Genomic DNA, 27,500 nt, shown 5'->3' with positions numbered 1-27,500 from the left:
TAGGTCTCGAACCTGTGACTCAGGGGTCGGGAGTTGGAAGCGCCGACCGCTACACCATTGTGCTTCTACACTGCAAAATCTTCCTATCCATGGACTTGGGTGTAACTTTATGTCCTTTTGAGGGTTTCAGTTTGATCTCCCGTTTAAATTTTTTTGTATGTTTACTGGAAGATCATTGATGCAAGGAAAGCTTCTAACAAGCAGTGCGTAATTGGATGTAACTTTGCTGCCACTCGCCATTCGGAGAAAGCGAGAGAGTGAACATGCCTCGAGGGGTATAATCAGGGCTCGCCTTTTGCCACCCCCCGCTCGCCTTCTACACAAAACTAATACGACGAATACAGATATAAACAGTAATATGAGTGAGTGGATACAAATTTATCTTTAACACCTCTATGAAACTCACACGTCAGTCTTGACATTATAAGTATAATCCTCTATAGATTCCAACGCCATCCAGCGAACTGGTAGCCTACCCTATAGAAGTTAAAAGATAAGGTTCTCGATAACATATTAATCGACAAGCTGGTGATGTGAAAGCAATCGAGGCTCTCAAGTTCTACTTTAATTCAAGTTTTCATTCTCATACCCCAGACATTTGCTCGTATGCACCACTCTCGTAAATGTCACGTGACAAGCCAAAGTCAGATACCATGGCAACATTATTCTTGCCAAGAAGCACATTTCGTGCAGCGAGGTCCCTATGAACACACTGCGAATCAATTAGAGAAAGGAAAAGTCAATGAAAGACAATGGATATATACAAGAGTAAATTAAATAAGAGTGTTGTTATGGCATGTGTGGACTCCTCAACACAGTCACAGATGAGTCTCTTTTTAGAATACCTATTCTCGCCAAAATTAGTTGCCATTCCCTAAAAAAACATGGCAGAAGCAGTCACGCGGGACATGGCTTCTCCTGATTGGTGGCCTATAATTGTTGTTTTTGCGCGTAAAAGTGTATTTAAAAGTAAGTCCATTTGTTACTATGCTGGCTCAAGACCGTAAATTCACTCTTGATATGTATAAAGATGTTTAAAGACACATAATATATGAAGCATAACCACATTAATTTGATCGCTTGTAAGTAAAAGCCGTCTGAAATTTAGACGTTAGAATAATTTGATAAACATTTACCACTTTGCTTGAAAGGTGCAACATCCCACTGGCCACGTCTCGTGCGATCTTGACTTTATCGGTTTCAGTAAAAGTCGCTTTTTTATCTCCAACATTGACGTAAGGATTTTTGCGATTTTCCCTCAGACGATCCAACAAGCAACCGTTCTCCGCTAAGCGCACAACTACCAGTATCGGCTCTAGTTGGAATGAATACAACGAAGTCAATAGTTGCTAAATATTTAGACAAACGAAAGGCCAAACGATTGGACTCACATTGTCAATAATATGATTAACGTTAACATTCATCACATGTAAAATAAGAAGATGAAAATTTGCGAGTGCACGCTGATTGAACGAAAGGCCGCAAATTATTATTTAAATTTCATGATGCAAATAATATCAAAATTACGTCCGTTTTGTAACAAGAGCTTTTTAGAATTAAGAGGATGCACTTTCCTCTACTTCACTATTATTAAGAGTGGCTTCTGTAATTAAGGAAACTTATTAGCTCAAAATCTCGCGCCACATTATCAGCCAGTCAGAATTTAGAGTAAAACCGATAGCCCATTTCCGAATCTCAAGTTTCAGAGCGAGTTTTGGTGCGAAAGTATTGAATGAAGATGACACACGAACTTTTCGAGCAAATCAAACTCATTTTCTTTTTAAAGGTTGCTCATCAAGGCTCTCTCTGAAACAGAGGAAAACTGCAACTCGGAAATGCGCTAAATTGTAAGTTTCTCGCCTCCATTAAGATTTACATGCGCTTGGCGCTGTTCATGAATTTGCCTTACATTTGATCGACTGCTTTAAAGGGAACCTTCCCTCCAACAAAAAGATAACTTTGGCCCACATAGAATAACGTTTACAATCAATTTTCAAAGATAACGCTTGTCTTTCAAAATATAAATTTGCGATATCGTAAGTTTTTCGCGATGATTCCACCTCGCTCACGTCGTACAATGTGGACGACCCATCCTAAAAATAAATTGGTACGAGCGGTTTCAGAGTAAAATTAGAGAATGTAATATTCACATCTGTACCCTCGCGTTGTCGAACAAAATCTCAAATCTGGTGATTTCACGTCGTTGCTGTGCAGAGTACCGCATGAATATGTGCTAAAATGCGTGACTCGCGTGCAGCACGATTCTTTTCCTCTTTTAAGGACGGTTCCTACTAATTCAAAGGTATTTTTGCGCGGTTTACTGACTATGCGGGAAAAACAGATTTTAACAAGTGTTATTTAAATCCATAAAGAAAAGTGGGGGTAACCACGCATTTTTCGAAGATAATAAATCAACAATATTTGTAAAAAGCTTTAAAATACAGAGCAATGTATGGCGTCCTATTCCAAACTGAAGTTTAATTATCTCTGAAAAATGCATGGTTACCCCCAATTTTCTATTTGGATACCAAGAGCACTTGCAAAGTTCTGCTTTCTCCACATGGTTTTGAACCGCGCAAAAACATCCCTGTATTAATAAGCACCGCCGATAGGAAATCCGAGTATCTCAAGATGCGCAGAACGTATGCGCAATAAAAATAGTAGGCAACGTCCTTAACCAATGATATTGTTGTTTTGGGGCATTCTCGTTCATGACTGCGTCATAGATCTTAAAGTACTTACTGAGACATGTTATACGGTTGCCTTATTACCACTAAACAAGAGCTCTTGTGTCAGAGGAGGGAACCGAAACACGTCATAAATATTCAAGATGGCGGCGCCCGTAAACAAGTGATTGTAAAATTCATTTTTTCTGTTACAAACACTTTTTTGAAAAAAAAAATTGATTCCAAACATTTCGTCCAGTTTAAAGATAATCTTAAGAAGCACTGGAGGTTTCCTTTAACCGTTGTTTTATTTAATTGTCTGTCTTTTTGTGGTACTAATAGAAAAATTTGTGTTAGAGTTTGCCTGTCCAGCTAGTTTGTGCTGTAAACTTAAGATGGCTCTACGAACAAATTCTTACCTCCTGCCGTACATGCCCCCAAAAGACTGACAATATTAGGATGTTCACCAACTGTCACCATAATGTTCAGTTCGTTTATGAGGTCTCGTCTTTCTAGCTCGGTGGCACCCTCTGTCATTGAAATGAAAGAAGGTTGTTAGCGAAAAGCAAGAACATGGCGCTCCGTAAAGATTGCCAGTATGACTTGAGATGTCTTATCTATATTTATGTTAAAAAAGATTTGGTTTTATCAACAGAGTTGATAATGTAAATTGGCCACCGTACAGCTTTAGCTTTAGCTTTTAGAATCTCTGTACGGTGGCCAATTTACATTATCAACTCCGTTGATAAAACCAAATTTTTGTATACTACTTCGCCACTGACGCAGCACAACAGGTTCTTTAGAAACTACCGTCTTCATATATTTATGTTATTCGTTTTGCTCTGTAATCCGTGGTTTTTAGTCAATACAAAGTCTGTATTCCGGCTAGATTCTGTTTGTGTAGAAAAGCTACAGTAGTCCTCGGTTCGCTTAGGCAATGGCGGGATGTTTTAGTAACCGTCTGCTGTCAGCGGAGTGAGTGATCGAGAAGGACCAACATTAAGGTAGTTGCGAAACTTGTTTCTAAGCTTCCAGGTGGTCAGCCATCAGATAAATGAGTGATAGTCGTCATCCTCGCTTCCCACTTTAAAAATCACTCTTGGCCAATTTCTAAGCTTTGGCCCAAAGTTAAAGTCCTACTATTATTAAAAAATCAATTCTTCTTTGTCTTTAGAACTCAAAAGTATGTTAACCAAATTTTACCCTTGATTTAAAAAAGACACTTGTTCAAGTTATTTTAACTGGAATTTCCCTATTTAATGGTCCGCCATTACTAACTTTAAAATCTTGAATGCAATGCGTGTGAATGCGTCTGAATTAAAATGGAGCACGTGAGTTTCGAGCTTTCAGACTTTTAAAGTTGTGTTTTACAATAAGCTGCATTTACAAGCTGAACTTTTAAGGTAGTGAGTAAATGAGGTCGCTTTCCCCAGATCCAACCCTCTGAGGTCCAACCGGTCAGTTTTGAACTTGAGTAATAGGGGACCGAGCAATCCACAACTCAATCCACCCTCAAAGTAAACAGCCCTTGGATAAAAATCAAAGTTCAAGATTTTCCAGTCAGGCGTTAAGCAAAGACACTATCAAAATCTGTTGAAAAAAGGAAGTAACTTTTTGATGATAGCAGCACTTTAAAAAGTTTGTATGCAGATAAGGTCAGGGCCCTACCTTTAAGCTTTTTTACTGCACAAGCTATGATTTCCGTCTCATTCTTCAGCTCTCCTCTATAAACTTCTCCAAAAGCACCCTGCCCCAACTTCACTTCGAGTTGAATATGCGATCTTGGAAACTCGTTCCAGCCTCCTTTTAAAGTCAACTCTACCTAAAAGGTTAAAAAAGGTATTTTCGTCCTTTACAACAAGCACTAAAGTGCTTGGATGTTTATTGCAAAAGCTGTTTAATTGGAAAATTTGTATCGTCATTTAGAGTGGTTTTGAATTGAGTGTTGTAAAACAAATTCCAAAGTAATAACTTTGCCCTTGAGAAGAAAGCACACACGTCTCTCTATTATTGGCGAATAATCGGCTACATAATCGGCAACATAATCCGTAACACGATCGCCTACATAATCGCTACATGATCGTCTAAAATGGAGTACATAACCGGCTTTGTAATGTACCGTCATGTAATCGATACATAATCAGCTACACAATGGTCATACCATATGATCAGCTCACTATTGCTTAGGTAGTCGAGGACACTGCATAATCCGGTACATGAGCAGTGCGTCATTTCCGTTTCACCAGATTTCCAGATACTACCATTTTAAGCTTTTTTTTTTTGGGAAGAAGCATTGTTCATGCCACGAGAAGTGCGTCAAATATTAATAACAGAATCAGTGGTTATTTGATGACTAAATGAAACTCCAATCCCATCGGGTGACGTAGCATAGCAGCTCTCGTAACGTATAATGTGATTGGCTCGCTTCCCTAGCCCAAAACAAAAGATTAAACAATTGAAACGATGGCTTTGACTTAAAAGCAATAGAAGCTGCCTACAATACCAAACAATAGCAGGTTACGAGAGCTGCTATACTACTGATCTCATTTGAACATTTTTCTGAATTCCAGATGTATAATTATCATATATTCGCAAAATATACTGTTGTTTTAATTATAATTATAAGTTATTATAAATAATTAAAAATAATAATTAAAATTATTATAATTACATTATTTACAGTTATAACTAATTGATATATTTCGAAGATTGTTCTCGGAATCGGAGACCTCTTGATTCCTTACGTACCTCACTCTGATGCTTATCCTCAACTTTACATTTGCAAGTTGGTCCAAACTTACTGCAGACAATCGTGATAAAGAGAACGGCTAAGCTAAATGGCAACACGATAGTCAGCATCAATTTCAGAAGGAATTTATCTGTAGAGAGCAAAAATTCAGCGGTCAGTTGATCTGTAAGGTGGATGTTAAAAATCAAATTAACCATGCAATAACGTAATTTATAACTGGCGGGAAGAAGTTGGGTGTAGAGATGAACATTGCTTTTGAGATGAGATTTTTCATATTCGAAAAAATAGTTCATTTTTTCAAGTTCATCCGAGTGTAGAAATTCGTGAATACAGAGAACTGGAGCAGCCTGAGTGTAGCGTAATACAAAGAGAGATTGTGAAGAGCTTGATTATCTGTCGCATCTGGTCTGCTCATGGAGTTGATTTCGGGGCCACCACTGAGAATATAACCTTTTGCGATACTGTGGCCATCTTGGATCGGTTTGTTTCCATGAAAATATTATGGGATGTTAAGGGGTCAAATTTCTTCATGTCTTGGGTATAAGTTGGGGTTTGGTTTTATAATTTTGAAATCGGTTTGATGATTGAAATCTTTGTTATACACGACTGAGAGAAAAAAAGGTTAAATTTATCTAGTTCGAATACAGTTTGTCCCCAAAAGGTCTATTGCCATTTCTACGTGAAGGTATTCCGGTAAGGAGGAAAAATTAGGTTTCATAGTTTTAGATTTTCCTAACTGACTGCTTGCCGCAATTTTCTTCATGGAAGTCACGTTGACTCTCTGTTGACCGAGAAAACATTTTCATCGAAACTCTCAAAATTTGACAGGTAAGATTTTTCATTTAATGTAGCGTCTTTTTCTGCAAAAAAATGTTTAAAAAGACTCCGAGTTTTTGTTTTTGCTTTTTAGTAACTAAATACTCGAGTTGCTGTGGGTCACGCGAAGCTAAAGTCACACAACCTTCTCTCTACTTTCCATGAAACGTGAAACGTGAAACGTGAAACAGCCAGCCGACGTTTGCCGTTTCACGTAAACGTGATGATAAATCTCTCTCCAAATTCACGTTACTCGGAGTTCGCGTCACGTACAAAGTGATTCCCTAACTGTGAATCCAAAATGTGATGACATGACGCTTTAAGGTGATTCCTTAGTAATAGAAGTTGTCGTAAGATTTTTTTAAAACTTTTCTCGATTGTTCCCTATATTATGGTGACTCGAAATGTGCAATTAAAAAAGTAGGTCACCAAGCTCGTTTGAGAGACATAACTTGCTCAAGTTACTCATTTAATCATTGCGCCTTCATCTATCAAGGACAAGTTTATTCCATCGGTTCAGGCTACGTTTTGCACGAACAGGAAGCACAGCTTTGACGTAATTCTTGAAATAACAAAACAGGTGAATTGTGTTGCTCAAAAGGAATAATTTAATGTTTGTTTTATGGCACAGGCACAAGTCTTGAAAAGGCACTGACTACAAATGTTCTTCGGGTGCGTGATCTCGAGGAGACAATTTTGTGTCCACGAGTGATGGCTACGAATACTATCTTTCCTGTAACTTTTTTTTAGTTACGTAAATTTTTTGTAATTTTTTTACAGCGCAAAGAAGATGAGTAAGAGAATAAAATTATGCCAAAAAAAAGATAGGTCACCAACCTCGTTTAGGAGAAAACAGAAAGCAAACCAAGCTCGACCCCTCGACAACACGTCTCCCCGATAGCGCGGTTTCACTTTCACAGTCGGACTTACATCATCTTTAGCATTATCAAGGCTATCACTCGACTTTTTGTTTTGTGAGAGTCCAAAACGTTTGTTGTTTTGCTCTTTACTGCTGTGCTCTGAAAACGGCCATTCTTCTTTCTAGCGAGCTTTCCCTCACGAAAGGCCGGCATTTTGAAATGTTTTTGGCCACGTTCGATATATCAATATTCACACATTGGTACGAGTCTTTATGGTTAAATTTAAACATTGTTTTGTTTAGAAATATCCGTTGAGACTTGTGAGACAAAGAGCCATGAAATTTGACCATAAAGCCTCTTAGCCATGCCTGAATACGAACGGGGCTTACACTGTTTTATGCGCAGAACAGGATGCGCAGTGCAATACTAGGGAATCACCTTGAGGCTAAAGAAGGCAACTTGTGATACATTGTGAGGAGTATGCATTATGCAGATTTATATTTCATACGTATGGTCAGTTGATATTCCATTGTTCAAGATGCAAGTTGACTTGCCTGGTAGTGTGCTTTGTTTCAACAGAATGGCACTTGATCTTCCATACTTGTTGTTACTCCATAGTCGCATAGTGTACTCTGTGGCGGGTTCGAGGTCTTTGACATTTATCCTTGTTTGTGTATAGGGTAGAGTCTCTAGAACTTTGAAGCTAGCGGCCGTTCCTTTCTTTTGCTCAATAGTGAAGTTGTCTATCTGGTAATATCTACCATATTTAGGCTGTTGCCAGGTCAATACGAAATACGACTTCTGAACATCTGCTGCTCTTAAGTTTTCAGGAGGTTGTGGTTTTCCTGTTCAAAGAGCGAAGAAATCGTACCAAATTGATTCAGAAACTAATTCAAGTTGTATACAAACAAATTAGACCAACCTCTGCCCTAGGTAAGTAAAAAAGTAACTAAATCCTCGACCCATACGAGCCATACCTGCAACGTACGTTAAATCAATTTCACTTCGCTTAGCTTTAGAATATTAAATCTAAAGTCTAAAAATATATTAGGGTTAGGTCTAAATTATATTTAACTCATGGCTCGCATAGCTGGCTGGTTCACATTGTGTACCCACCCTCTTAAGCAAAACTAGCCCTTTAGAAATAACCAGATAGGTAGGTTATTCTTTATTTAGATCCTAATAACAAAGAGGGCAAAATCACTGAATGCTGATTGGTCAATGAAGAGAGTATTTTTTTCTTAATTTTGCTTGAGAAGAGGGCAAAATTACTCGCTCACGATTGGTCGAGCGCCAAAAATTCTCGCTCCTGATTGGCTGAACGTACGTCTTCCACATTCAGTTGGTTTCTTCTGTTTGAGCAAAACAACTTCGTCTTCATCGAAGTTTGTCTTTTAATTCGCGCTGCATTCGTCAAAAAAGGCATAAAGATTAAGAACTAGCTTTAAAAGATGATCTGGAATTTGAATTTTCGAGTGACAAGAAGAAGGGCAAAATATTTTTTTCATGAAAAGCTTAAAACTTGGATCGACTTACATGGCGCCTGGCGTAGCGGGATTGTGTGGTTGAAAAACAAAATGATTCCTTTCGTCAAGGGCATCTTGCAGCTCAACAAAAAAGGTCACAGAACAATTTGCCATTGACGGGAGGAACAAGTAGCTCAAATTTGGTGGATTTCTTTGGACAAACCGTTTGCTATGTTTACGGCTGCGTATTTGCAAGTGGTAAAAACCTCTACAGCACAGGTGAATAAAATAAATTGAAGCTTAACATTTGGTTTAATCGTTGTTACAGTTGTTCACGAATGAAACTCGTATTTTCCTCTCGAGTGGATGTAAATAACAATCATCTATACTCGTTTTGGACGCAAAGAACAAGTTGACTTGCTTGTCTGTTTGTCAGTTGTTTTGCTTCCGAGCGAACGAGTGTTTCCGCTTAGCTGTCTGTTTTTCGAGGTGCCTCAGTGTTAAGAAAATTTTGCCCTCTTTGTTATTAACAAGTAATCGCAATGGGTCCTCGTAAAATTAAGGATTAATATCACTTGTGTTTTCAGAAGTTGCTGAAATTGCCCGAGTCGCGCAGCGACGAGGGCAATTTCAGCAACTTCTGAAAACACGCGTGATATTAATCCTTAATTTTACTCGGCCCCATGCGATTACCTATACAAATAAACATGCTAGCCCTAGCAACTGTAGGCTGATTTCCATGGAGGATGTGTCTAAAAAGCAGAGACTAAGACCATTAACTCTAAGACTAATAATAGATGGCCAGTATAATACTAAAGGTCCGGGCAATCGGCTTCAACATTTGCTTCAAGATCTGTTCGATTTTGTTGAATGATGTTGCACAATGTTGACTGTTGTGGTGGGCAAACGGTTTCAACACATCCGATCAACATTTGATTTAACAAAGCTCACGAGAGGCCTTGTAGTCAGTCGCAGGCTGCAGCCGCTGATGTTACTATGGATATGGACATGGATACGTCATCGAGAGACCGATTAGTGCACACGCTCATAACCAACAATGTTGAAAGAGGGAGGGGAGGGGGGCAAACGGCTTCAACTTCATTCAACATTCGCGATAATAAAAGAAATGTTGAATGGTTGTTGAAGCAACGTTTATACGCTTTCAAACTCATTCAACATCGATTCAACATGTTTCAACGCGGTTGAAAGGAGGGAGCAAACGATTTCAACATCGCTGATCAACAAAATCGAACGGATGCCTTGAGACCACTAATAGACCGTTTTTCATTTGTGTGCTTAGTTATCTGGACTGTGGATGAAAGTGAGACTAGAATTAACCTTGTTTTGATAGAAACCTCACTGCTTTTCTTAGGTAAATCTCAACTAATTAGCATGAGAACAACATCAGTAACATAAGAAAGGCAGGGAGGTTTGCATCATAACAAGGTCAACTTCAGCCTCACTTTCATTTAAAGGCCAGGTAACTAAGCACATACCGCAACTGTAAAAAGCTCTATTCAGTACAATCAGAAACCCATAAGGGTTGAAACGTGTAACGCGCGTTCACAGCTTCCGAATATTCAGTGCGAACTGATTGGTTGAATGTTTCAGTGATAAGTACCACTAGAGCGTTCCTTATTCGATGGAATATAGCATGGCATAGCCCAGTAGACCTAAAGGGCTAACTCAATGTTGTACCCAATGCAAACCTTTGGGAATAAAAGGTTTTGTTTCAGGTATTTCCATATCATTTAAACATGAATGCTACATTACCATGCAAATACAATACACAAAGAATCTTAATCCCGGGAGATTTGAATTTTGTACAACAGTGAGTTAACCAGTTGGGATCTATTACTTTTTAATCTAGTGCATGTCTTAAATAAAAAAACATTAACGACTCCGCTAACTTTGCTTCGTTTGGGAGTTCGTCCCAAATCTTCGCGCCATTGTACTTCATCATCTCATCATCTTTGCGACGTGGTGCTAAGACACCAATGGTGCGAGCATGTCCCGCCATTGCGCCTTGCTAGCTGCCATTGACTCCAAATCGTGATCTATTCCGGCTAGTTTTGCATTACGTTCAACCGCATCGATCCACCGGGTGCGGCACCTTCCTCTTCTTTTCAGGCCTCCATTGTGATAGGGCTTTGGGAAGTCTTTTCTGAGCCATCCGGCTGACATGGCCAAATCATCGTAGTCTTCTAGTCTTAAGGAGAAAAGATACTGGAATCTGACCTGTTCTTTCCCTGACTGCAGTGCTCCTTACAAGGTAGAACCACTTTATTCGTAGGATATGGCAAAGGCATCGGCTGTCGAAAACATCCAGTTTCTTTTCTTCGGTGTTAGTGGTCGCTCATGTTTCGGATCCACAGAGCAATGTAGATATTACAACGGCATTGTAAATGTGCAGTTTGGTCTTTAAACTAGCTTTGCTACTCCAGATCTTAGAAAGCTGTCCGAATGCCGCAGAGGCACGCCCAATCCTGGTCCTAAATTCTTCATCTAGTCGGCCCGGTGGCATGACTTCAGAGCCCAGATAACGAAAGTGGTTGACAGCATAGACGCGTTCACCATCTAGACGAATGACTGATTCTGTTTCTCCAAATCACATGGTTTTGGTCTTACATTTAGACATAGTGAGGCCAACTTCGGAGCTTTTTCTCTATGCCTCCTTGTATTCTGTCCGAGATGATATGCCCAAAGACGTTGCCAGGAACAGATAGAAGGGAGACACCACGGTAATTGCTGCATGTGGACCGATCCCCTTGAAGATAGTACAAATCAGGCCCTTGGTGCAGTCCTCCGGAACAACTTCGTCTTCCCAGATTTTTAGCAGTAGTTGATGCAGGCTTGATGTTATTTCCGTTGGAGCTGGTTTTATCATCTCCGTTATAATCCAGTCTAGGCCCCGGGCTTTATTGTTCTTAGGCTTGTGAATACCTTTCTCTACCTCTACTCTGGTGGGAGGATTTAGTGAAAGCTCAAGAAGATCCCCAATACGGCCAGTTCTATAAAGCCTCCTCTGGGGTAGGGGAAGGTTAAAAAGATCTTGAAAATAGCTTGCCCATCGTGCCTTCCCTTCTTCCCTGTCCCCGAGAGGTGTACCATCCTCCCCCTGGCGCATCTGCAGGGAATTTTGCAGACAGCCGCTTTACCAACTGATACAGTTGCCGATGTTCCCCTCTCTGAGCCTCCGTCTCCATATCAGCACCAATGGCATCCATCCACTTCTGCTTGTCGTTCCTTGCACTGTCTTTCACCTGCCTATCTAAAGTATGATATTTCTCAAGCTGACTTCTACTTGCAAACTGGTCATTCGAAGCGTTGGCTTTCTTTCTTTCCAGCACCAGGGACTCAGTAGTCTTAGATATCCAGGCTCTATGTCTCTTCTTTCTTGAACCAATAGTATTCTCTGCCGCACCCTTAACCGCATCCCACCAAGATCGCACCAAGATTCCTTCAGGTAGCTTTCGTCTTTCAGTTTTTCCACATCCAATATGCTAGTTACCTTTGGCCTGTTTGCACTGGCCAGCTTGATTCTTAGTTTGGCAACAAGAAGCTCGTGGTCACTTCCAATGTCTGCTCCCCTACACGTGCGGCAGTCAAGCAAAGAACTTCGCCACCATCTGTTGATGACCACACGATCTAATTGAGCTCTTGGACGTGTGCCGGCATTACTGGTCCAAGTGTAGTTGTGAATCAACCTGTGCGGGAACAGGCTTCCTCCAATGACAAGGTTATTAGAAGCACATGTATCTAAAAGGCTCCTTCCCATTGTTATTCGAGGGACCGGGTAAGAGCATGAGGACCAAGAAACAGCTGAAAGCTTTTTCTCATTTGACCCACACGTGCATTGAAATCTCCAAAGACTACCTGCAGATCATGTGCGTGAGCCCTCTGTAGCACATCTTCAAAGGATTGGTAAAATTGATCTTTCTCCACTACCTCTGCAAAATCGGTTGGTGCGTAACAAACAATGATAGTCATTCGGATGATTCTACAGTTGATTCTTGTGGTAAGTAGGCGATCTGAAATGCACTGATAGCTCACAAGAGCTCTTGCAGCTGCTGGAGAAAGCAAGAGGCCAACACCCTTGCCGTGGTCTTCAGATACCCTCCCAGAATAAATGAATGTCATTCCACCAGTTGTCCTTAGCTTGCCTTGGCCACCCCATCTAACTTCTTGGACACCCACTATGTCCAGCCTATACCTGGAGGCTTCATCGCACAGCTCTTTTAACTTTCCTGTCTGTCTCATGATTCGAACAGCCCAACTTCGAAGCCGAACTTCGAAGCCGAACTTCGTTGCCGAAGCAACTTCCTCTTCAGGACGGTGTCTTCCTCTTGGCCTTCAACAGCGCCTGTCATACATGGCGTACCACAGAGAGATGGTCTCAGCAAGTCATAATGATCAGTAATGCTCATTTCGGTAACATGTAAATAGCACCGGAGTGAATAGTTAGCCCTCTGTCGGCTGGACAGTGTGGAGGTTTTGAGTTTGGAGCACCCATCTCCTAAACCGGTTGCCTTTGCCCAGCTAACAAACCCGGTCTGCCTGATTATTTAACCCATAGTTCACACTGGGGTTGCTGAGCAGCAGAGCATATCCACACGCTGGTGGGTCATACATACTGCAGCCAACGGGGCCCCAGCTCCTCCACACATCATATTTATGTTCCCTGACGAGAGGGTAAGCCGGTTATGCTCCCGCCCACTGGGTCCCTCTTGGTCCGCGCCTGTGTATTGGTCATTCCACAGATACCCCAACTTACCCTTCAGCAATCCACCTTTGGACTACCTCCAGGATGATCAGGGAGTTCCTCTATCATTCACCTAGGGGACGCGCCGTATTGGCCGGAGGGCCAGCCCACTCTCTCATCGGTTTAGGAAGTGTCAGATCTGTAGCACTATTACGTAGATGGTAACTGGTCTGATCACCAGTCACCGAATGTTGATTAGTTGTTATCGCTACTTTACCAGCATTTAATTCTTATAATAGTTTCTTTGGATAGGATTTGCATATGAACAAAACCAATTAAATGTTGAAATTTGTACTGTCTCCATAATTTAGTTGATTCATTGATTGACTACCTAGCAACACTCACCTACGACAAATATGGAAGTTATTCCTAAGACTTTTGATGGACGAAGCCCTTCGATCAAGCGGCCAACAGCTTCAGATTTTGTCGTCGTATTGGCATTTATCATGACTGAGATTAATAAATCTGCCTGCAAATCATCGTTCCTAAAAAATAAATATAACACATACAGACACATTGAAGCAGTTTCAGATTTGTCCAGGATGACATGATAATCGGATATGCGTTCTAAATAATAAATGCTAAGAAGTGTCCCCAGCCGTTTTCCATAGCTTTACATCACCTATTTCAGGAAAATATGCAATTAACATTACAAAAAGTCATTCCCCAAACCTACGTCAGAAGTAGATCTAACCAGTAAACCGCACCCTCGCCTAATAACAAAAACCCTAACATTAACCCTAAGCTTTTGTAAATAGGTGAAATGAAACGGATATCAACGGCCCTTAAGAGAAGACGAAATACGAAAACGTTATCTTCCGGCGTTCAGGATCTCCACAAAACGTTAATTTGCATTTGGTCATTTCGCGTTACCGTTTTGTAGTAAAACTGAAACGCACGTGTAGACAGAGAAAATCTATTGTAGGAAATGTATATATTATACATATCTACATTTGTAGAATACATACATTTCTTTCATCGAGTCCTATAATGGGAACGCATGAGCATGTTCTCAACTGAGTGGCTTCATAGCTTAGTTGGTAGAGCATTGAACGGGCATCGCAGAGGTAATGGGCTCGAATCCTGTTGGAACCACCCGAATTTTTCATCAATAATTCATGAGGCTAACTGCCTATCTAAACATCGATAAAACGTCACGTGTATGAACCTCTTCACCTGGTAATCTATAATCATTCTGAAAAGCCCGGTGGCGGCTTGGATTTTAGTTTCAGGGGAGTGCGGGGTGCAATCTGCAATCAATCTTTATGAATAGCCCTAATCATTTTCATCGAAATTTCAGCCATTACAAACTTCTGGGTGGATACTACTTGGATATTCCTTCCAAACTTCTTAACAAATTTTGTCAACCCAAAAATTCAACGACTCTGCCGTCATGTTGACCATGTTCGAACTCTGCTTCTTCGTTCACTGCTTGTTTGTTCAGCCCTGCATTTTGCCACAGTGCGAAATATTAAAAGACCACTTTGTGACATATCGTGTTGATTTTGGAACGGATTTTTCCAAAAGTGCTTTCCCTTCATCGGCAGTTTTCAATTCTCTGAACTTTTTCTTACGCAGGATTTTTAACCAACCTCATTCAACCATCGGCAACAAATAATAAGGACTGAAGGGAAAAAACAAACGTGCTTTAAATTACCATGCCGCTTATAAGGTCTTGTATGCTGATATCTTACCCTCACAATATACCATTTTACAGTTGTGTGCTTAGTTCCCTGGCCTATGAATCAAAGCGAGGCTGGAGTTGACTTTGTTTTGATAAAAACCTCACTGCTTTTCTTATGTAAGTTCTTACTAATTAGCATGACAACAACATCATTAACATAAGAAAAGGAGGGGGGTCTGTATCATAACAAGGTTAACACTAGCCTCAATTTCATTTAAAGGCCAGGTAACTAAGCACACAGCTGTAAAGAGCTCCATTTGAACCTTTGTTCGGACTCCCAAGGGAAACGCTTTTTGTGGAATGTTTTTGAAGCCGTTCAAAAAATCACAGCAGTGTTTATCGGGTATAAAAACACTCGGCTACGCCTCGTGTTTTAAACCCGATAAAACACTGCTGCTGTGTTTTTTTTATATTACATAACAGACAATTGCTCAAATTGTCGAGATAAGTGCGTATATCATTACTCCCTTTCTTCTTATAATCTATTGTTTTTACTTATTAAATATGTACACTTGTGGCGTATTTCTTTCCGTTGTCGTCATTGTGAGTCATGTTTCCTAATATGGTCATCATCTCCTTGATATACATTATCATTAAAACAGATAAACACTCTTGTGGATAACTCGAGAAAGTCAAACAAAGATAAAGTGCGGATATGTGTTGTCATGAGGTGCGTAAATGAGGCCATTCAAAGGGAGATGTAACCCATTCCCACAGTGGACGAGGTGTTGGAAGAAATGAATGGAAGCACAGTTTTCACCAAGCTAGAGATGAACATGGGTTTTCATCAAATTGATATCGAAGAAGCATCCAGGGATATCACGACATTTTCAGCTGGTGATTCACTGTTTCGTTACAAGAGGCTGAGTTTTGGTGCGAACAGTGCTCCTGAACAGTATCAGAACATTGAAAGGCAGACAATTGCTGACTGCCCTGGGGCCACCAATATAGCTGATGACATTGCTGTTCACGGGAAAACGACAGAGGAGCGTGACAGAAATCTTATGACATTGCTACACCGTTTGCAAGAGAGGAACTTGACCCTCAACAAGGATACGTGCAAGATTGAAATGAATCAGATTGTCTTTATGGCACTGCTTTTAAATAAGCAGGGCGTGGGACCAACGGAGGAAAAGGTCAGAGCTGTTCGTGAAACAGAGCCCCCCACTACTGTTGCTGAGCTGAGGAGTTTTCTGGGCCTCATCACCTTCAGCTCAAGGCTCCTACCAAATTTTGCAACCACAGCGGAACCACTACGAAAATTGACACGACAGGACACCAAATGGAAGTGGGGCAAGGAGGAAAACGAAGCGTTTGAGGCATTGAAGAGGCAATTGGTGGAGGCATCAATGATGGCTTTTTATGACAAAAATGCTCCGACGGAGGTGGTCACTGACGCAAGCCCAGTTGGAGCTGGGGCTATCCTTGTACAAGAGCAGCAGGGAGTGAAGAGAGCAGTTGCATTTGCCAGCCGCAGCTTAAGCGAGGTTGAAAGTTGCTATAGCCAAACAGAAAAAGAGGCATTGGCAGTTGTTTGGGGTTGTGAGAGGTTCAGTCTTTATCTATTAGGGCTAGAGTGATTTCAGCTTGTTCCTGACTGTAAAGCTTTGGAGGTTATCTATGGACCAAAGTCCAAACTATCGGCCAGGGTTGAGAGATGGGTACTGCGTTTAATGCCTTTCAAGTACACAGTGCGGTATGTACCCTCAGGCCAGAACATTGCTGACTGTCTAAGTCGTTTGACGAAGATACCCACTTCATCACAGTGTAATAACGTAAAGGAAGAATATGTGAGAATGCTGGCAATCAGTGCAACCCCACGTGCGATGACAACCAGAGAGATAGAGAGAGCGTCCGCTGAGGATGAGGAACTCTCAACCATCCGCAAGTGTTGGAAGACAGGGAACAGGTCCACTGCTCCAAACCCCTACAAGTTGCTACGTGATGAAATTGCAGTGATCGGAAGACTGGTTATGAGAGGTATGCGGATCATTGTGATATTGAGCCTGCGTGAGAGGGTTCTAGAGTCAGCACATGAGGCGCATCAGGGGATTGTGAAGACAAAAGATCGTCCCCGAAGTAAAGTGTGGTGGCCAAAAATGAATTCTGTGGTTGAAAGACATTGCAAGGAGTGCCTTGGATGTCAGGCTGTGACTCCTGTTACCACTACACCGCTGGTTAAAACAACAACCATGCCATCCAAGCCATGGAGAGACCTTGCAATAGACCTGATGGGTCCACTACCGCCAGGAGAGAGCCTTCTTGTCACTGTTGATTATGACAGTAGATAGATAGAGGTGGATGTAGTACGGAACACATCTAGCAGTAGCATCATCAAGTGCCTTGAGAAGCATTTCACCCATCATGGAATCCCTGAGACACTGCGGACAAACAATGGATCAAACTTAGTAAGCCATTAGATGGAGGAATTCCTGGATGAGCTGGGAATCAAGCATAAGAGGACTATTTATGGCCTAGAGCAAACGGGGAGGTAGAACGGCAGAACAAGTCACTGCTTATAGCAATGCGCGTGGCTCATACTGAAGGAAAACCATGGCAAAGAGAGTTACAGAAATATTTTCTGGCCTACAGGTCGACACCACACACTAGGACTGGTATCAGCTCTGCAGAGCTTTTGTATGGAAGGACGATCCGAACCAAGATGCCCGAGTTTGAAAGTACTGACGAGGAGGAGGAGGAGGAGAGATCTGATACCACAGATCAGCAGGCACGAGATCAGGATGCTGGACGGAAACAGCGAGCTGCTGAAAGCGCAAACAAGAGAGATGCTGACTCTGATGTGTCAGAAGGAGACAAGGTGCTATTAATGAAGCAGAAACAGAACAGGTTGTCTGCAACGTATGATCCGGAACCGTATAGCGTAGTTTCCAAGAGAGGTGATCTGGTGATCATTGAGCGTGGTGAAACCCTGCTAAAGAGGAAGGTTGGCCATGTGAAAAGGTTCATAGATCCTGAACCAGGGGCATCTCAGTCAAAGGAAGAACTGACACAGCCACCAAAGTAGATACCTGTAATGGAACCAGTTGCCCTTACTAATCCTCAACCCGTTGTTAGTCCAGCAGAACGACCTGCACCTGAATCTCCTTTTCTACATGCAGACTGAAACAGAGGATGTAGGCCAAGATCCATCATTCGATTGTATGTTTGGTCAAATACAGCGCGTTCTGTCAGTTTTGATAGAAATTGAAGATTACTCACGGGTCGTAAGTTCTTGAATACCGGACCAAGGCCAGCCTTCTTTAAGAGAGGACACACAAGGGCTTCCTTCCACTAAGCCGGGAAGTAGCCTGAGGACAGCGGTGAATTCACTATGCGCGTGATGACAGGAAGGAGAACATCGAGACAACCGACGACCAGTGATGTTGGCATAGGGTCCATTAGGCAAGACTTCTTAGCTGACTTCTTGATGAGAGCACTTACATCACTTTCAGTAAGAGGGTAGAAGGAGCTTAAAGATAAACATGTGCAAAGATCTCCTACTCCTGATTCAGTGGGTACTAAATCATCCACGTCAGTAGCATCAATGTCTGCACGGATTCTGGTAATCTTACGTACAAAAAAATCATTGATGTCATTAGCAAGGGCCATTTTTTCATGATAGTCAGGAAAAGATAACTCATCCGTTCTCGCAAGGAATCTCTTGATGGCTTGAAATAGCCTTCCTTTATGAACACTATTCTCATCTATAAACTTAGTATAAAACACTTGTCTAGCCTGATTCATGAGATAAGTCTCGTGGTTTTTCTTAGACTTAAAGATAATCAGATCTGACAACAATTTGGTTTTTCTCCATCTTCGCTCAGCTTTCCTTTGTATTCGTTTAGCGTTATCTATATCAGTGTTGTACCAAGGCACCCTTGGCCTAGCCATCAAAGTCTTCTCCTTTAATGGCGCATGACGATTGATCATTCTGGACAAAGTAGCGTTATAGTTACATAAAAGCGCGTCAACTCCCTCCGGAGCGAAATTAGATAATTCTTCAGGCTGTTTTTGGCATAGTTCAGAGGCAGCTAAATCATTTTTGAGTGAATCCATGTCCACTGATTGAAGTTTCCTGTAAGTGACCACATTAGCAGTTACAGCTGGTTAAACATGAAGTAGCTTGCAAATAAGCGATGCATGGTCCGAAATAAAACGATGGAATATTTGCCCAAGCTGATCCATAAGCGAAGTTCCGTGGGACTGACGATCAAGTGTGCGGAGGTAGTCAGTGGAAAAAACAGGTGGAAATCCGAAAAGCATTATACCCTCTGAGGAATAGCGACGCAAAAAGTAAATATAAAAAGTTGGATACATCAGGCACTGACTACCCCCTCACACTTGATCGTCAGTCCCACGGAACTTCGCTTATGGATCAGCTTGGACAAACATTCCATTCAATGGTTGGAGAAATGACTAGAAACATGTATGACAATGATCTCGTTCGTTTTGTGCTCCAAAGTCGTTCTCTTGCCGATCCCATCTCGTTACCCTTCATGCGCCGAAACGAATTGAACGTTGAAAGAATTATGTCAGAAGTGCAACGTGTTCTTCAATCGCACAAAAATGTTGATCTAGAGGCTGGCAAGAGTGTTCACCTAGTGCATGTTGGGATGCTGTAAGACGGAGTAGCGACATGAAAAAGAAACATTATGGCTTCAAATTATCCAAATTTCTTGACAACAAGCGATACGTTCACATCAAAAACGAAGATAACCTCTGTTTGGCTCGTGCCCTGGTCACGGATATGGGCCGACAAGAAGTTATCCCAGCCTACCAAATTGTTATCCTCTCCGCTGAACACTTAAACGCCATTGTTTACGAGTGTCCAAAACGAGAAAAAACAAAGTGTCCTATATCATTACAACGACCACTTTGGCCACATCACGTCAGTCTCTACCTTTCTGGGTAAAAATTATTGGTGTCTTGACTGCAAGAGGGCTACGTCAAGAAAGGACAACATCGGTGCAACAATGTATTCATGATTATCATCAATGTCTACACGAGAAAGTGATTCCTGACTACAAAGTACAATTGGGTGGGGTTGGTGAGCTACCGTTGTGTCAGAACGGCGAGGTGCCAATCATTAGGGTGTCCAGATCTGAAAAAATGGGTTCAGGCCTTTCTTAGTTGCCGTAGAAAGGATAGTTTCCAATATTTCTAATGGGTCGAGGAGGAGGAGCCTAACTATGTTGCTCATCGCCAAGAATGTAAATTTTACAAAGCAGCTACTCAAGAACAGATACCAGCAACAACCAAACGATTCTTTTGACCCAAGCTGCAAAGACAAAACGCTTTCATAAAAGGAACAATTGAAAAACCTTTCATAGAAAGAGACTTTGAACAAGTTGACCAAGATACTGGCGTCATGTTCTATTACACTTCCTGAATCCCGTTATAACTTAATAAATGTTAATTTCATTTTGTTACAGTTACGTATGCACCGATTTGTGTCAATGAAATCAATTGTTTTTCAATTGAATACATGCGTGGTTGAATTGATGTATAATACCACTTAGTTGTTAGTTTTATTTCATATTTATTTATGTATTGAGTGAATGAATAAATGTCTGACGTAATGAGGGTAAGGTGCCATTTTGAATATTTTTTAGTGGTCGGGTGTGAGAGAAACCCCTTTTGCCCTGTTTTCCAACTAAGTGAAAGAATAAGGACGTCGGTGCCTTCTCATTGGTCCGTGATGACATCATCTTTACCACATTCCTATTGTTCTTTTAGTGATACCACCAAGCTGGTTGGGCAGACACCCAACAGAAGAACAGAACACGTATCTCTCTTACAACCTCATTAAACATTCATACCAAATTATTTATTAAAAATCTCATTACATCAATGCCGCCATCTTGGGTGTGTCCAAAACCGGTTTGACCAGCTCCTTCTCGAACTCCTCGTACACCTTCGTGACGTGCATCTCATTAACACCCCAAGGCTCATGGCTGGCATCTTGAATTATGCCCAGTGGTCGCTATTTTGAATAATTTCGCCCAAGCATCTGTCACATACTACTGGTATACCAATTCCCTATCTCCGTTTTCTCAGTTAAGAGGCCCATTACCTGAAATTCTTTATTCTATAGCTATAGACCTTCAAATCAGAGGACTTGTTAAATTCAGCATTTATCTAAAAAAGAAAAAGAAAATTATATATCATGCAGTAGCCTCATTTGAAGGCGTCTGATCAATAGTTTGTCCCACGGCCGAGGCAGTGAGAGGCATGGGCCTATTCCTTCGATGACGGCAAAACTACTTTGCATGATAGTTTAGAAAGAACTTTGGCAATGTAAATTAGTTGTTGACGTCATCGAAGGAATAGATCCATACCTCTCTCGTACCTCATTAGGTCCATTAAAAGTAAAATATAGAGAAGCAAAGGTAAAATACATGTTAGACATTTCACTTTTGCAAAGAAAATTCTTTGAGCTTAGGTGCACTTTAAATTCGAGTGACCGCACGAGCATGCGCACACCGTGACAGTGTCCCTGTAATAACAATTAATCTATCTTGATTCTTGCCACCTGGTGATAGTTATGCATGTTTTGCATTATTCTTGGTCTAAACTCGCATGATTAGACGGGTTGTGTCGTATCTCATTGAACGGGTTTCAGGATTGGCCAAAAGAACAATAGAACCAACAAAGATAACAAAGGATTTCGCACAGAAAACAATAGGAAGTACGACACTTTACAGCCAATGAAATATAGCGTTCAACAAGAGGTACTACCCTGCCCGATTAGACGGCCATGGTGGTGTACAAAATAAAAGCAAGATGTCGCTCGCATTTTGCATAATAATTGAGCCAATTTTCGCTGTTGTTCAGTACACCAACATGGCCGCCAATGACGTCAAGTGCAAACCAAGGATATAACGGATTTTTTAAACACTTCCTCAATGATGATAATTATAACATTAACACATGTTTCATAATTTTAAAAATGTCGCAAATTCTTTAAAAATCTTGACAAGTTAAGTAAAAGCTCACAAACGTGGTGAAACAAAGGTTTTATACCGAGTGTCGATTTTCTTAGTGTTTTTATTACGCTTCATGATCTTCTTGGTCTTAGCAGCGTCTATATCTTCTGGGTTTTGTCTATGATTTGCCCATACTTCAAATATTGAAGAGTACAGCGATTAGCCTCTCTATTCTAGATGTTTTTTATTTTGTTCATACCATCCTTTCGATGTTGTACTTTAATTTCAAAAGCGAACTGCTGTCTCTGTTTTCCTCGTCTAGCACAATCTGAAGTGTTATATCAACAATGGCAAGACCTGCAAAGAAATGGAAGTGAGCATCTTCTAGTCATCTAGTGTGGTGAATAAGGTTTGATGCTTAGGGCTCGTTCCTTCCTTCCTTAATGTTTCCTTCCTTTTTTCTATTCACAATAGCGATGTTCGCTGTTTACAAGCCTTTTTTGACCAAGAGCAAAGAGTTATTGTTCCTACAGCATTTTTGAACATTTATTCTACGAGCGCACGTTGGATATGAGATAATAGATAGCCAACGAGACGCGTAGCGCTGAATTGGCTGTAGTCACCTCATATCTAACAAGCGTGAGTGGAATAATAGTTTTATTATCCCTACTTTGTACGAAAAATCCGGCGAACGATTTCTAGCATAAAAATCAATAGAAAAGAAAGCCAAACCCCTCCTTACAAATTGGGAGGAGTATCGCAGTTCTTAAACCTTGACAAAATATGCTTTGCTATCGCTACAAGCCTACCCTCAGAAAGGGGAACAGCCTTATAGGGTTGCACGCGAGCTTGCGCCTGCGCTTCCCTGACACTCTTAAAGTACCCTTTAATAGATGGGTGCGAGGCTGGATTGCTAGTATCCAGGCGATCGTCCCAATCGCTCCCCAACCTTTCCTGGATAAAAATAGCACGGATCTTTCCCAAGAGGCTGTACAAAGTCCCGGCAGCTAAACCCTTCGCACAAAGACAAGTCTTTCGCTGACGCTGACAAAGCTCAGGGCACGTGATATCATGAACAACAGTCTTTCCGAACTTGTCTTCCCAAATCAAAATCTTCAAAATATCAGAAGATTCCAAGGCCAAAGGTTTAGCAACCGAAAGAGACAACAAAAAGCTAGAGAGCAACTTGGGCAATGCGGACTTCTGAAGCTCGAAACTCTTGCCAGACTTTTTTCCCTGTAAATGTTCGAGTCTACGATTGGTGGCGGCGAGACCAATATCCAGTCTTACTCGGGAACCATCAACAGGTAAGACTTCGTTAGGGGACCCACATCTTTGGCAGAAGTTGAAGTCATTGTCATTCAAGTTAGCACATTCCGGGCAAGGCGCCGCTGGTTTCCATATCCTTGGGCGAATAGTCAAGGGGGAAAAAGATTTAGGATTAGGGACAACCCTAAAAGCGAGCAAGTCCCAACGCGACGGGCGAGTGCGAAAAGAACCTTGCGCATCAGGAAAGAGTAACACCCCCAAATCACCCTTGTGGCCCAAAGAAACAGGGTGTAGCTCTGGCTTTCAGCATTGGCTACCATTACGGGATGGCAGTAAGCTTAGGCACATCAATCGTAAACTGAACTTCCGTAAGAAAATGGAGCACTGGACCCAACAAGACAAACGGGGGAAACACATACACATTTTCAGGACAGGAGACGTACTGCGCGAAAAGATTGATTATTTGCGAAGCGGATGAGGCGAACGGGGTGAAGTTCTTTACAGACGCTCCAGAAGAGTCGCGGTGAGCGTTAACATCGAAAGCCATCAAATCAAAAGGAGTGAGGGCCAAAAAGCGACTCTAGCACAAGTCATCTAGCCGAAGCCAACATGCAATCCCTATTCAAAAGGATTTTTGAAAGGCCGTCAGCTGGATTATAGGCCGAGAGAACGTACTTGAGTTCCAAAGAGACGTTTTGCTTGAGAATGGTATGATGCAAAATCTTCAGTGCGTGCTTTTCCCACCTTGAGTCTCCAGGACTGGATAAGGGCCATACAATCAACATGCGCATCAAGACGACAATTCCGGAGAATGGCGCTCGCCAATTGAATGGTAAACGCAAAAGCAAGAGTCTCTTCAGCGGCGATGGGCTTGTCCCTGTCGCAGTCACTCTACCGACCCTGACACTCTAAGAGGCAGACCACCAGGGGACTCGACAGCGGCGCCCCAAGCGAACAGAGCCCATCACTGCACAACTTAACCACCATGTGCCTCTCATTCGACCAAGGCAAGCTGTGATCCCATCTACCGAGGAAGCGCCAATATTCGATTTTGGCTCTAAGGTCGTCCGCTACGTTAATAGGGCGAGAAGAACGTATTGCTTTGGCGATAGGAAGGTAAATCTCACGGGCATAAAGGTTAGTCGCTGGGTCAGCTATGCAAAACGAAATTATCCTCCCTGCCATGCCAAACGTTGGAGGGATTTAATCGAAGCACTGCCCCGGGAGATGATTGACTAATGCAAGCTAGCAAACTTCTCCTTTTCTTCGTTTGGGAGAACGAAAACGTGGAGATCCGAATCACACAGGAAACCCAAAAAACGAACTATTGCTCGGGGAAAAATGACGCATTTGCTGAAGCCAATAAAATAACCGAGAGAGACCAGAAGAGAGCAGGCTATGAAAGCAGCAGCCAGCGCTAGCTGAAGATTAGATCAACGAGAATGTGCCCCCGGAGGTAATTGTAGCTGGCCCACATGACGATCATGTTCCTATGTTCATTGAAACGGTCTTTAAGACGACGTTTGGTCTCTCCGATGTACTGAAGATTACATTTAGTGCACTGAATCATGTAAATAACGTTAGAGGTTTCACAAGTAATATGTGATTTGATTTTAAAGGTTTGTCCAGTACTATAAAAGTATATTGATTATGGCCATCCTCAATAAAAGGACAGGCGGTGCAACTAGTTTTATTGCACCGAAACGAGCCGGATGGAGACCTAGATTGGTCGGTGTTAGTAGGTTCCGGCAATTTAGCTCTAACTAGAATGTCACTAATGTTTTTACAACGCCGGTAGGCTACTAAAGGGAGATTAGTAAAAACATTTTTACAACGACCAGATGAATAAAGCACGTTAGAGTGTTTGTGAATTATACGGGATGTTAGGTAAAGCAGGATTATAGGTAATGACGAACGGAACAGTGTCTGTCTGTTGTTTAGGTTTGGGTTTAAGAGCGTCGTTCCGAGAAATGTCAGAAGCACGTCGTATCTGGGTTTGAAGGAAATTAAGTTCGTAACCTCGATTGACGAGGTAGTCCATAAGTTCCTTACAGCGTTGTTTGTAAGTGTCATTGTCGGAATGGAACGTTTAGTGTGGGTGGGGTGGCATGAGGAGATAAGTAAATATTGATGTTTGTCAGTAGGTTTAGTGTAAAGGTCGGTTTCTATGAGACCATCCTTGAGTGAGACCATCACATCAAGGAATGGAATATTTTTGAGGGAATGCAAACAAGTGAATTTAATGGTGGGATGAAGGTTATTGAGCCAATCGACAAATAGTTTCAGTTTATCTGAACCTTCAGTCCAAATAACGAAAATATCGTCCAGAAATCTGAACCATGTATGAGGTAGATACAGTGCGTTAGTGAGCGCGTCATGTTCGAATTTGGCAAGAAAAAGGTTGGCAAATGAAGGAGTCATTTTGGTGCCCATAGCAGTCCCATGTTTCTGTAGGTAGTGCTTGTTGTTAAATGTAAAATTGTTCATGTTGAGGATGATCTGTATGAGGTCACAAAGAGTTTCCGTGGGGATGTGCTTATCGTTGCGTTTGCGAAGGAAAAAGCGGCAAGCCTCAATACCTTCACTGTGACGGATGTTGATATTAAGAGAAGTGACGTCAAGCGTGAAAAGTATGGCATTGTCGGGAAGTGTGTTGATTGTGTTCTAACATTAAGCTCAGTGCGTACCAGAAAAGCCACCAAAAGGAGGTCCAGAAGGAAACGCCTGCGGTGAAGGGAAGTAAGCCGGCTGCATAGGGCTAGACTTGAGAATCTTACAGATCTGCTGGGAGACGGCCTTATCTTCCTTATCGCCCAGCAAATGGATTACGACACGTGTCATGTTGGGAGAATTTACCAGAGGACAGCACTGCTTAAATATGGCCTCAAACTTCTTTCGGTCAACATGGCAGGAAACTCTAGCACAGTCCGCCAGTTGCTCAAGGCTAGCCAAAAGTGCAAACGGACCGATGAGGTCTTTTGGCTGGCCTGCTGGCAAGGCGCTTAACCGTCTCAAGGGCATGGTCCACCTTAGAAGCATCCAACGTTTGCTGAAGTTGCCTAACCTTTTCCAAAATCTTATTTAAATGCTAAGGAAACTAATGAAAAAACGCGAGTTTAGGCACAAGACTTTTCTGGCCTCGTTGTAGCTAATCCCCATCCCTCCAAAATGTCTTACCTCTTGCCTACTCTTTCCCTCTTTCACTCTTTCCCTCTTACTCTCCTGCTCTCTTCCTTTCCTCTCTTCTGTCTTTCCTTCTGTCTTTCTTTCTTTCTTTCTTTATTTCTTTCTTTCCTTCTTTCCTTCTTTCCTTCTTTCTTTCCTTCTTTCCTTCTTTCCTTCTTTCCTTCTTTCCTTCTTTCCTTCTTTCTTTCTTTCTTTCTTTCTTTCTTTCTTTCTTTCTTTCCTCCTTTCTTGCCTTCCATCTTTCTTCCTTTCATTTCCATTCTTTCTTTTTCCTCCTCTTTTTCTTTTTTTTTTCATATATTCACTTATCCTTTGTTTCTTTCTCTCTTACGTTTTCCTTTACCCTCTTTCCTTCTGTCTTTTTCATTCTTCCCTTCTTTCTTTCAATCCTCCGCTTATTTTTTCCTTTCTTCCTCTAACTTTCCCGTCCTTTTTTTCCTTCATTCTTCGTTGGCTTTCTCCTTATGGTAAATCTATCTCCCTTTGAATCCTTAAACAATTCGTTTTTCCCCTTTACGTACCCTAAAATATCAACGCGACGAAAGGATGCTGCAAGTTGCAAAACCAAAAGAGCAAAGACATTATACGAGAACAAAAAACCAAAAGGAGAGGAGAATAAAAGTAAATATATCCCTGCAAAATGAAAAAGCAGGGCGAGCGCAAAAGGACGCCAAAACCAATTCCCATGGGAAAGAGGAGAAACATGCGGTAGCAAACAATGCCAACTTGTGCTAAAAATAAGAATACAAAACAATAACAGCCGAAACAAAAGGGTGGAAAGAAAACGAAATAATAAAGCACTGAACGAGTAGCGAACCAAACAAATAAACCCGAGCTAAAATCAGAGGCCCAACCAAAATAGCAAAACGAAAGCTAGAAACAAAGAGGCACGTGCACAGGAACGAAAAGCAAACTTCAAGCGCAAAAGCAAAGACAAACGCAAACATAGTAAACAAAGCCCTAAGAAGCAAAATGACTAAAGAACAAAACAGAGAACATAAGCTGAACAGGAACATAAAAAGGGGGACTGAATACAACCGAAGACCCAGAAAAAAACAAACGGCAGGATCAGGAGCAACGGGAACTTGAGCTATGATAGATACAAAGGCGCAGAGA

General features: G+C 41.6%; 1 protein-coding gene across 1 annotated transcript in view; it reads right to left on the bottom strand.

The window, feature by feature from the left end:
* Positions 1-27,500, bottom strand: part of LOC138032206 (uncharacterized) — a 124,286-nt gene that overhangs the window by 7,275 nt on the left and 89,511 nt on the right. The window contains exons 14-17 of the mRNA XM_068879824.1: positions 3,086-3,196; positions 1,137-1,315; positions 590-712; positions 407-477 (exon numbers count right to left, since the gene is read on the bottom strand). Of these exons, the coding sequence (XP_068735925.1) occupies positions 407-477; positions 590-712; positions 1,137-1,315; positions 3,086-3,196 (484 nt within the window). The remainder of the gene's footprint in view (positions 1-406; positions 478-589; positions 713-1,136; positions 1,316-3,085; positions 3,197-27,500) is intronic.

The sequence above is a fragment of the Montipora capricornis genome, chromosome 14 (assembly GCF_036669925.1).
Source record: "Montipora capricornis isolate CH-2021 chromosome 14, ASM3666992v2, whole genome shotgun sequence".
NCBI classification, from domain to species: Eukaryota; Metazoa; Cnidaria; class Anthozoa; order Scleractinia; family Acroporidae; genus Montipora; species Montipora capricornis.
Note: the sequence above shows the minus strand (reverse complement) of the source record. Positions and strands in the feature narration are given on the sequence as shown.